Raw genomic sequence first — 12,510 nt, forward strand, 5'->3', positions numbered from 1 at the left:
AGGCGCAGAAAAACAAACTTGGTATGTTCTCATTTATTGTATTTTGGGAGCTAAAAAATTAAAACAGTTGAAGGCATGAGAAACAGGGTAGAACGATGGCTGGGAAGGGTAGTGTGGGGCGTGGGAGGGCCTCGGTGGTCGGTGAGCACGGTTAAAGGGTACAAAAATACAGTTACAATGAATAAGATCTAGTATAGCACAACAGCATGACTATAGTCAACAACAATTTATTGTATTTTTATTTTTATTTTTTGAGACAGAGTCTTGCTCTGTTGCTAGTCTGGAGTGCAGTGAAGTTATCTCGGCTCACTGCAATCTCCGCATCCCAGCTTCAAGCTATTCTTCTGCCTTAGCCTCCCGAGTAGCTGAGATTACAGGCGCCTGCCACTACGCCCGGCTAATTTTTTGTATATTTAGTAGAGACGTGGTTTCACCATGTTGGCCAGGCTGGTCTCGAACTCCTGACCTTGTGATTCGCCTGCCTCAGCCCCCCAAAGTGCTGGGATTCAGCCGTGAGCCGCCGTTCCCAGTTTATTGTACATTTTTAAATGACTAAAATAACTGGATTGTTTGAAACACAAAGGGTAAACGCTTGTGATGGATACCCCACTCACCCTGATATGATTATTACACATTGCATGCCTGTATCAAAATATCTTATGTACCCCATAAATATGTACCTACTATGTACCTGCAAACATTAAAAATTAAAAATTTTTAAAAAATAAATTAATCAAATTCCACTCTAAGAATAATCAAGCCGAAAGTGAGGAATTACTTCAAATGCTTTGAAGCGGGTTCTTATCCCTCACTAATTACCAATACATTTGCAGGTCTCGGTTTCTTTGCTTTGTAAACATAGGCTTCTTGTAAGGACTGGGATTATACACTTAAAATGCTTAGCACAATATTATTACTATTATGCTATCTACATTATAGATGAAACACTACAGATTATAATACCTACAATATATACTAATTGTATTATATATATATTTTTTGTCATTATGCTATTTACTATTGTTTTATTTGATAACTCTGTAGCTAACTTAACAGGACAGACAAAGGTACAGATCAATCTGGCCCTTACAAGCCGGCAGAGACGGGTACGAATTACCATGACAACAGCGCGCGCCTAGACATTTTCGGCTCGCGCGTTGTTTGGGAAGAAAAAGCCTAGGCTGCGTGTTGCGTCATCATTACGCGCTCGTAAGGTTTATCCGTGCTGTTTTGGAAGGTCCCGGCACGGCTACCGTCGGCCCACGCCAGGAATTATTTTTTTATTTTCAACCTTTGTTACATAGCTCTGAGGCTACAAGATCGTAAGTACTGAGGGAAGAAAAAACAAGCGAGCGATTGAACGTTAAAAAGATGCCTTAGCATACACTCCACCTCTGAACCTTCCTGTGTGCTCTTAATCCTATCAGCTTCCTCTCAGCTGGGATCGCGCCGCGTCAACTTCCGGGCGGGTGCCCGCCAGCACGGCCTCCGCCGCTCCCCTTCTTTGGCCCCTTTGTGTCCCCGCAGTGTCGAGGCGCGGGCCCTGGCAGGTCCTTTCTCGAGGCAGGGGGCACGGTAGCACAGGGAGCCTCTCTTTGTGGGCGGGCGCGAGGCCCGCTAGGGGGTTATACTGGGGAACGTGCCTGCGCGTGCTGGGGTAAGAGGAGGTTGCACGAGGGTCAGCTCGTGGTTTCAGTAAGGAGGGGCGGGCGGGGGAGGTGGACTAAGGGGAGTGAAAAGCAATGGAAATTTTGAAAAGATACCCCTCGTCCACCTTCTAATCGTTGTGGCCTAACAATGAAGCGCAGCCATAATAGTCCTGAGCCACTGGCATGTTTGCGGGCCCTTTATTGCCTTGGGAATAAACTGCTGTGGCATTGTATTTTATACTGTTTTCATGGTCTCTTTTCCTTTCTTTATTTTCCCCCTGCAGATAGTTCATTTAAAGCCCCCATCCCTGCAAGGTGGTGGTTTCTATCAATATGAATCTTTTCAACCTGGACCGTTTTCGCTTTGAGAAAAGGAATAAGATTGAGGAAGCGCCCGAAGCAACCCCTCAACCTTCCCAGCCTGGCCCTTCTTCACCAATTTCTCTTAGTGCTGAAGAAGAGAATGCTGAAGGGGAAGTTAGCAGGGCAAACACTCCTGATTCAGATATAACTGAAAAAACAGGTGAGTTACAATGTTGAAATTGATGTAACATCAAAGACAGTTTTTAAAAGATGAAAGGCAGAAGGGATTAACATTTTTATTCTTGATGTCATATATATTGATGCATTGTCCTGCGGTGTGCCCTTTTAAATTCAGCTTTGGGACTGCCGTAAACACCGTGTACCCTCAACTGAGCATCCATCCGTTGTTGCTTCACTTTTATATGAGTTCTTGGAATATGGCCCCATGGTGGAAGTTGAAATTAGAATTTAGGTCATCCATAGGTCAGAATGGTTGCTGCTGGAAGAGCCATGTAAGTGATTCAGTTCTATGATAAACTTTGAGGCTATTTGGCCAGACAGTTTCATTCATTCCAGTATTCCCTCAAAATATTGATCATCTACTACTAGCCAGACATTGAGCAAGGTGCCTAAAGACAACCTCTGTACACAAGGGAAGATCAGATCACATCAAGTTATTGCATCCACCTGACTTCCTGGATGTCCTCAGAATGCAAATGAGTAATTGGTATTCTTCATGGTGAATGAACATTTTTAACCTCATCAGCAGATTGTCAGAGACAAAAGGATTTGAAGATAAGCCAAAAATTAAGATTTCCACTCGAATCTATGTTCATTGAACAGTTAACTATTAGAGGAATATATCTGAGCTCTTGTTGTATTATAGGCATAGTGATAAGTGCTTCACATTCTGTCATTTAATTTGCACAATAATCCTACAAGATAGGTATTAACTGACATTGAGGTTAATGTGAAATGAGATTCAGAGAGGTTATTAGGAACTTGGTAGAGCCTGAACTCAAGTCCTGGCAGTATGATTCCTGAGCATAAACTCAGTAGTTTATTATAGTTTCTTGTGAAAGGTGAAAGGAATGTTAGAAGTTGTATTTTAATATTTATTTCAGTAATATCTTTTTTATGCAAAACTGTGTTTCGTAAACAACTTTTAACCTAATGTAGACTGAAAGATTGGTAACACCCACGTTTATCGTTAGTATCTTTTTGTTTGCTACTCTTCTCTTTAAATGTAATAATGATGGCAGATCCTCTACAAATTATCATTAGAATAGCATTTTTAAATACTATGGTGTAATTGGAACTTGGCGGAATGATTTGGTAGATTGGGTTAGGAGTCAGATTTACAAAGGCTTTGTCTAAGTAGTTTTGCATTTAAATGCTATAGGGAACAACTGAAAGATTTTAAGCACCAGGATTTTAAACCCTGTGTCCACTCTTTGAATAGATATTTGACATCCAGGTATTTTAATGCTTTTCCAATGAATATATTCATCTGTTTCCTCTGTGGTTAGACAGGGCAGACAGGCCAAGGTTTTTACACGGGATTTTGAGTCCATAGAAGCTTATGCTTTTTCATTTTTGTTAAATGTGGGACATTGGACAAGTGACTTGAAATCCGTGATCCACAATTTTTTCTTCTCTGAAAGTAAAAACAGTTTATAAACTGGATTTCAGTGGAATGTTTTAGTTATTTATCAGTATTGGTCATGTGAAATCTTTAATTTCCTTTATTGATCAGAAGATATTTTTCTGTTTTTATTTCTTTCTTATGAGACCACTCAATTTCTCTTTATTGGGACTTTTTTCCATAATAAATTCTGCTTAGAAACTGAGATTGCTTTAGGAATTACATGGTCAGCCTTGATGGCTTTGGGAAATAAGAAAACTAAGTTTGTTCTAGGAATGTTGAGAATTAATCTTTGTAGGAGTGGAGCACTTTGCTTTAATAAAAGATTGTTGTAAATGATACTATGAACTTTGGAGAATCTTGAAAACTGAGAAGTTTAGATTTTACATAGTAAGTATTAGGTATCCATTTGAAGACCTTACAGATTGAATGAGGAAATGATGAAAAAGTTTTGAAAGTCAGTTTAGCAGTAGTGACTAATACACACTGATTGAGGGTAGGGATTGAAGGGAAAGAAATCATTTAGGCAATTCCCATAATCTGAGGTTAATGATAGCTGTAGAAATGGAGAAGAAGGAGATAGAGAGATTTCAAAGTAGCTAAGGGCAGGGTTTAGATCCCTGATAGGAATGAGATAAGATGAATGGTAAGATTTTATGTGGGGTGGCTCAAGCCTGTAATCCCAGCACTTTGGGATACAGAGGTGGGCAGATCACCTGAGGTCAGGAGTTCAAGACCAGCCTGACCAAAACCCCGTCTCTACTAACAATACAAAAATTAGCCAGGCATGGTAGAGCGTGCCTGTAATCCCTGCTGCTTGGGAGGCTGAGGCACAAGAATTGCTTCAACCTAGGAGGCAGAGGTTGCAGTGAGCCTAGATCATGCCACTGCACTCCCGCCTGGGGGACAGAGTGAGACTGTATCTCCAAAAAAAAAAAAAGGTAAATGTCTTTAAGAATTCAAGTAAGAATCAAAGGTCCTGCCAGGCGTGACCTCGGGAGGCCGAGGCGGGCTGATTACCTGAGGTCAGGAGTTCAAGACCAGCCTGACCAACATGGAGAATCCCAGTCTCTACTAAAAATGCAAAATTAGCCGGGTATGGTGGTGCATGCCTGTAATCCCAGCTACTTGGGAGGCTGAGGCAGGAGAATCGCTTGAACCCTGGAAGCAGAGGTTGTGGTGAGCAGAGATCATGCCATTGCACTCCAGCCTGGGCAACAAGAGCAAAACTCCGTCTCAAAAAAAAAAAAAAAACAAAACAAAGTTCCTGCCCCCAGGTGCTAATTTAGCATGGGGTCTAGGGGGAACTGAGGAAGCGGGGATTCAGAATTGAGTGTTGGATCTCTGGAAAGTACAGGATACTGAAGTTAGACTTTAAGGTAGGTACTAGAGATGAAGACTGGTGAATTATGAGTAGGATATGACCATTGACCTTACTTTAACATGTGGTAACTTTTCATACTGCCATTTTGGGATAATGCTGTGTTAGTTTATTTATAGTAAAGTGTCAGGTCAAACTAAGTTAGGTTACAGGACAGAAATTGTATGTAGTAGAAGTTACCTGTAACCACTCTTTTTTGACTAATCCTGTTATTTTATCTAGTGAGTTGACTTCATTTCCTACGACCCTCCTTCAGTTACTGTGCCACCACCACATAGTTTCTTGAATCTGTCCAGCAAGGTCCCATTTTGCTTCTTCCAGTTTGCTCTTTTGCCTGGAAAACTCTTCCTGCTGATATTTGCATATGATTCAGATGCTTTGTTTCATTAAATCTCAGTAAAATGTCGCCTTTTTTAGAAGACCTTCTTTGATCACCCTGTGAAATAGCCACCCACACAGCCCACCCAACCTCAGCTTTACTGTGATTTTTCTTTATAGTGTTTATCACTAGCTAACCTTTCATTATATAGTTGTGTATCACTAGCTTACATTATATAGTTGTGTCTCCCCTGTTAGAATGTATGATTCATGAGAGCAGGACCTTATCTGTCATGTTCACCTATTTATCTCCATTGTTCAGGGCAATGACTGGCTTGTGGTAGGCCCTCAAGTGCATTGAAGTAAAGATTATTGCATGATGAGTGGGTTATTAGTACTTTATACATTTCTTTAAATTTATTATTTATTTGTTTTTAGACAGTCTCACTGTGTTACCCAGGCTAGAGTGCAGTGGCAGAATCTCGGCTCGCTGCAACCTCCACCTCCTGGGTTCAAGTGATTCTCATGCCTCAGCTTCCCGAGGAGCTGGGACTACAGGTGCCTGCCACTATGCCCAGCTAATTTTTGTATTTTTTGTGGAGATGGGGTTTCACTGTTGGCCAGGCTAGTGTCAAACTCCTGACCTCCAGCAATCCACGTGCCTTGGCCTCCCAAAGTGCTAGGATTATAGGCATGAGCCACCACGCCTAGCCCTATACGTATTTATTTATTATTGTTATTTTTTTTGAGATGGAGTCTTGTACTGTTGCCCAGGCTGGAGTGCAGTGGCACGATCTTGGCTCACTGCAACCACCGCCTCCTGGGTTCAAACAGTTCTCCTGCCTCAGCCTCCCGAATAGCTGTGACTACAGTTGTGCACCACCACACCTGACTAATTTTTGTATTTTTAGTAGAGACAGGGTTTCACCATGTTAGCCAGGCTAGTCTCAAGCTCCTGACCTCAGGCAATCTGCCTCCTCGCCCTCCCAAAGTGCTGGGATTACAGGCGTGAGCCACCACGCCCATATTTTTAAATACGACCTTAAAATAATCCCTTTAGCCATCAAGCATTCTTTGGCCATGGTTGCTTGAAGCTTCTTTTGGTACAGGACATCCTCTCTAATGCCCCTCTAAATCCCAACCAGCCTTTGGATTTGAGGGCATACACTTAACCTCTGCCCCCTGATTTATTTTACTCTTCTCGGTGCCCAAAGTTGTCAATGATTGTTATTTACACATTATTTCTCCTTTTTTTCTTTGACTTTTGGGAGTACAGTGAGTTTGGAGGGATTGAAATAATGGCAGGTGAAAGGGAAGAGAGATCCTACTATATTTTATGAATAAAGAATAAAAATGAGTGAAGCCTGATCCTCCAAGAGCACCAGGAGAAAATGGTATGTAAATATATAGTTAAAATAGTATGGTGTGATAAAACCATATAATAGGGCAAAATACTAAGCAAAGTAGAATCACTATCTCTAATTCACAAATGATTAAATTATCCATTCTTCAGGGGAGGATCACAAAAAGTCGCAGAGATACGACTTTTGGAGTGGACTCTAAATAATGAAATCATTGTTTACTGGGGGAACAAATGACGAGAGAGTTGAAAATATATGTTGCCTCGAAGAGTCTAATATGTGTATGGAGGGTCGGGGGGGATTATAGAACAGGAGGTTTTAGACAATATAGATGAAACCGAAAAGATAGAAATGTAAACTGTTGGGTTGTGAGGGGCCTTTATATCCTGTATCAGGGAAGATAGATCTTATTCGGTACACATCATAGAGCATTTCGTTATGGAAAGGTTATTAGTGAAGCTGTTGTATTAATTGAAGTCTCAATGTAGGGAAATGATTATAGAGATGACAGAGGAGGCAACTGAGGGGAGTTGTAAATGATATGCATTTGATGATATTAGGTGATCAGTTGAATGTGGAGGATTTACAGATAACTCAAATGTTCCTTGCTTGGACAGCTGGAGGATTGACACCATGGACTGAAATAAGAGGTGAGTTTAGGAGAAAGATACTAAAAAGTATGCTGTGTTTGCATTATCCATCTTGTTTTAATAGCGAGGTAGTGGATGGTTGAATATTAGAGTTTAGAGCTCAGAGAGTGGTCTAAACCTTAGAAGTCAACTTGGGACTCATCGTTATGGTAGTTAACAAAAAATGTCCTAAGCAGAGTGTACAATAAAAAACATCATTTGACAATGAGCAAAGGCAGGAAAACCGATGAAAAATTTGGAGGATAACTAGAATAGTCACAGAAAATGATAGTGTCCTGGATACCTAAATACCTAGTTTGGTATTTAGTTGTCCAGTAACAAATCCTGTAGAGAAGTCGAGTGGGGCCTGATCAGTGACCAGTTTCCTTGGAAATTAAAAGCGTTTAACAGTTTCAGTAGAATGGGTGATGAGATAGAGATTATTCATTCAGGAAGAGAGAAACAGGTAACTTGATTGGGAAGCAACGTCAGGAAAAGATGTTTCAGAATTATTGAAAATTGAGTGTTTTTTTGTTTGGCTTTGTTTTGTTTTTGAGCCAGAGTGTCGCTCGTTTCCTTCCTTTTTAAGATGGAATAATATTTCACTGTTTGCCGTAGACAAATTTTACATTTTTATGCGATCAGCTTGTTCATCCTTTCCTGTAAGTCTTCTGCATTCCCCATTACCACACTATAAATATACTCCAGTTGCCCAGGCTGGAGTGGCAGTGGCAGGATCTCGGCTCACTGCAATCTCCGCCTCCCATGTTCACGCCATTCTTCTGCCTCAGCCTCCCAAGAAGCTGGGACTACAGGCGTCCGCCACCACACCTGGCTAATTTTTGTTTTTTGTATTTTTAGTAGAAACCCAGTTTCACCATGTTAGCCAGGATGGGTCTCAATCTCCTGACCTTGTGATCTGCCCACCTCGGCCTCCTGAAGTGCTGGCATTACAGGCATGAGCCACTGCATCTGGCTGAGCGTATTTATTAACCAAGGGCAAGAAGCTAGTGGAAAGGGAAGGACTGAGGGAGGGAGGTATCTGAAGAGAGGCATCAAGTGATGGGAACTGAAGAACAGTTGGGCTGTTTAACTGTGCAAAAGAATAAAGACATATTTTACCTGGGGGGGATAATTGAAGGAGATAAAAATAGATGGGTTCATAGATTATTGTGGCGTTGGAGGAATGGAGGAAAGTTTTAGTGTATGTTTGATGAATTTATTTTTTTTTGCTGAAATAGATTTAGTCCTCTAGCGTGGTTGCCTCTTCAAGGTGATTGTTCTACTGAAAGTAGCACTTGTTGGTAAGTGAGAGACATTTTTAAAACTATACCAGTCGTCAAAAGGATTTCTTGAGAGTATTGCTCTGCCACATACAGATTGTATGATCGTGAGTAAAAAGTCAACTGTGTTTGGATCTTACGCTCTTTTCCTGGCTATGCTTAGTTTTCTGTATTCCTTGCCCACATTAAAATGGTTATTATCCTTTGAATGATGAAACTGAATGTATCATTTTAGCTTCATAATTCCATGACCATTGCGCAATACTCAGTCTTTTTGTGTGGTATCTGTGACCAAAATGTGAATCATCGTTAAACCTGTAGATAGTCATTCTGGTTTCTTAATGTCTGTTAATGTTAATTGAAAAGCAATACTTGGTTAAAGGGTTAGTGCTGAATCGTTGTAACAGAAAGTACAATAAGTACTCAAACGTAAGTAGAAATCTTAAGTGCATTTTAAATGTACATTTATTTGGCTGGGCACAGTGGCTCATACCTATAGAGTCCCAAACTTTGGGAGACCAAGGTGGGAGGATTGCTTGAGACCATGAGTTCAAGACCAGCCTGGGCAACGTAGTGAGACCCTGTCTCTACAAAAAATGAAAAAATTAGCCAGGCATGGTGGTGTGCACCTGTAGTCCTAACCCCTCAGGAGGCTGAGACAGGAGAATTGCTTGAGCCCAGGAATTTGAGGTTACAGTGAGCTATGATCACTACACTGCATTCCAGCCTGGGCGACACAGTGAGATTCCCAAAATCTCCCATAAAGGGGGGCTGGTGGGGGTAGGGGGATATAAGTATTATTTTAGTCATTGCCACTTCACCCTACAAAAAAATTTCACTGGTTTGTATCAGACTACATCTTGGTTTTCTGATGTCTGCTTTTTCATACCTGTTTAAAATATTGCAAACCTTTATTATCTTTAATAGGCAGAAGTATGTTATTGTTGCTTTTTCTTTATTTTTAAAGTTAAGTATGTTTTCATAAATTTACTGGCCATTTGGATTTTTTGTGTTTCTTTATGCTTTTATGTTTTTCTAATAAATGTTTCTTTCTGATAAATTATTTGTAAGTATTTTTTAAATTCCATGTGTCTTAGTCTGTTTGAGCTGCTGTAACTACCATGGACTGGGTAGCTTATAAACAGTAGAAATCTACTCTTGACAGTTTTGGAGGCTGGGAAGTCCAAAATCAAGGTGCTGCGAGATTAGGTATCTGAGGGCCGTATTCCTAGACCACGATCTTTTTGCTGTAACCCCATGTGGCTGAATGAGTGAGGGGTCTCTTGGGCCTCTTTTATAAGGGCACTAATCCCATTCATGAGTACTCTGCCCCCATCACCTAGTGGCCGTTCCTCCTTCCAGCAAATGTCACCCACTAATACCATTACCATAGTGGTTAAGATTTCAACATACCGTTTTGGGGAGTGGGGCACAAACAGACCATAGCACCCCCTTTGTTGTTTGCCATAGAAAAATTTTACATTTTTACTCGGTCAGCTTGTTCTTCCTTTCCTCTAAGTCTTCTGCATTCCCCATTGCCACACTATAAATATACTCATTCATATTTTCCTCTAGTATGTGTGTTAATTTTAAAAATTGTGATAAAATACACATAAGAAAATTTACTGTCTCAACCGTTTTTAAGTGTACAGTTCAGTACATTCAGTTCAATACATGTACATTGTCATGCAGCCATTCTCCAGAACTCTTTTCATCTTGTGAAACTGAAACTCTATACGCATTGAGCAACTACTCCCCATTTCTGGATTCCCCCAGCCCTTGGCAGCCACCGTTTACGTCGTCTTTTCATGAATTTGACTATTCTAAGTATCTCATTAAAGTGGAATCATCACTTAGCATAACATCCCCAGGATCCATCCGTGTTGTAGCATATATCAGAATTTCCTTCCTTTTTAAGACGGAATAATATTTCACTGTGTGTATATACACATTTTGTTCGTCCATTCATCCATCAGTGCACACTTGGATTGCTTCCACATCTTGGCTGTTGTGAATTGTATTGCAGTGAACATGAATGTGTAAATATCTCTTTGAAACCCTGCTTTCAGTTCTTTTGGTTGTGTATCCAGAAGTGGTATTGCTGGATCATATGGTAATTCTATTTTTAATTTTTTGCATAACCTCCATACTGTTTTCCATAGTTGCTTCACCATTTTACATTTCTGCCAACGGTGTAGTGGGTTCCAGTTTCTCCACATCCTCTCCAAACTTGTTATTTTCTGTGTTTTTGATAATAGCTAACATAATGGGCATGAAAAGTTATCTCACTGTGGGGTTTGTGTTGAATTTTAACTTTAAATCTCATCTGAATTTTATTTCATTATAGGGACTAGAGAAAAGATGATATTGTTTTCTCCTTTGTTCGTTATTCACCAGTTACTAGTCAGTTTTTCATTTATTGAAAAATCCATTTTCTTGCATTAAAACGTCATCATTATAGTCTAAAATTCCCATGTCTGTTTGCATCTTTGGGTCTGTTAATCTGTTCCTCTAATCTTAATTTACCAGATTATTTTAATTTTTATGGTGTTATATATTTGATGTATCTTAGATTTTGATGTGTTTTTGTTGTTGTTGTTTTCTCTTTGACCTGAAAGTTGTTTAGAAGCAATTTTTATCGGATTTTGTCCCTCTTTAAAAAATTTCCAACTGGCAGAAATTTTGCTTGCATATTTTTGTTAACATTTACTTCTAATTTCACTGTTTAGTGACCAGAGAATGTGGTCTGTAGTATTTCTTCTTTGGGGGAAATCAGATTTTCTTTGTGGCCTAATATTAATTTCTGTAAAAATTCAAGGGTGCTTGGAAAGAAGACATAATCTAAGTACAGATTTAATTATATGTCAAATAATAGATGAGTTTTATTATATCTTTGTTTTTCAAACTGTGGATCATTAACATTTATTGTGTCATAAGATCAATTTCTTGGGTCCTGACTAAATATGTATAACTACAATTTTTTTTTTTTTGAGACGAAGTCTCGCTCTGTCGCCCAGGCTGGAGTGCAGTGGCCGGATCTCAGCTCACTGCAAGCTCCGCCTCCCGGGTTCACACCATTCTCCTGCCTCAGCCTCCCGAGTAGTTGGGACTACAGGCGCCCGCCACTGCGCCCGGCTAATTTTTTGTATTTTTGGTAGAGACGGAGTTTCACCGTGTTAGCCAGGATGGTCTCGATCTCCTGACCTCGTGATCCACCCGTCTCGGCCTCCCAAAGTGCTGGGATTACAGGCGTGAGCCACCGCACCCGGCTACAATTTTTAATGGAGTAGAACAAACAGAAAATTACCAAAGTGTATTGCTTATAGTCAGAGCTTCTCACATTTTCTTTCAGTTACACTTGCAAATCTAACAATCTGTGTGCTTAGGATCATAATCTGAAATAAGTCCCTTACAGTGGGTTTCAGTCAAAAATGTTTGAAAAACACTGTTCTATATCTTGTTTATTTTTGTGCTCTTGCTTTATTAAGAGCATGGAGAAAAGTTAATGCCTCGTATTTGTCTCTTGACTCTTTGCCTTATATATCCTGCAATGTTTATGCATTTCGTAATTAGTATGGAGTTGAGATAACGTCAGTTATATTTTTATTGTAGGTATAAAGTCTGTTTGGGTTTTACAGTTTTGCCTTGTTCAATATTAATTGCATGACTTTCTTTTCCTTTACGTTTTAATTAATTTTTTTTTTTTTTTTTTTGAGACAGAGTCTTACTCTGTCCGCCACACTGGAGTGCAGTGGGGTGATCTCTCTCACAGCAACCCCCACCTGGGCTCAACTGATCCTCCTGCCTCAGCCTCCTGAGTAGCTGGGACCATAGGCATGCACCATGCCCAGCTAATTTTTGTATTTTTGGTGGAGACAGGGTTTCACCATGTTACCCAGGCTGGTCTATAACATCCCCAGGATCCATCCGTGTTGTAGCAT

At 40.2% G+C, this 12,510-nt stretch overlaps 1 protein-coding gene across 1 annotated transcript in view; it reads left to right on the top strand.

Annotated features, from left to right (window-relative positions):
- The first annotated feature begins 1,431 nt into the window (after nt 1-1,431).
- The window catches only part of SMARCAD1 (SWI/SNF-related, matrix-associated actin-dependent regulator of chromatin, subfamily a, containing DEAD/H box 1), an 84,830-nt gene continuing 73,751 nt past the window's right edge, over nt 1,432-12,510 (top strand). Inside the window, exons 1-2 of the mRNA XM_011968227.1 lie at nt 1,432-1,657; nt 1,934-2,172. Of these exons, the coding sequence (XP_011823617.1) occupies nt 1,983-2,172 (190 nt within the window). The 5' untranslated portion in view covers nt 1,432-1,657; nt 1,934-1,982. The remainder of the gene's footprint in view (nt 1,658-1,933; nt 2,173-12,510) is intronic.

This window comes from Mandrillus leucophaeus, unplaced genomic scaffold (assembly GCF_000951045.1).
Source record: "Mandrillus leucophaeus isolate KB7577 unplaced genomic scaffold, Mleu.le_1.0 Scaffold832, whole genome shotgun sequence".
NCBI classification, from domain to species: Eukaryota; Metazoa; Chordata; class Mammalia; order Primates; family Cercopithecidae; genus Mandrillus; species Mandrillus leucophaeus.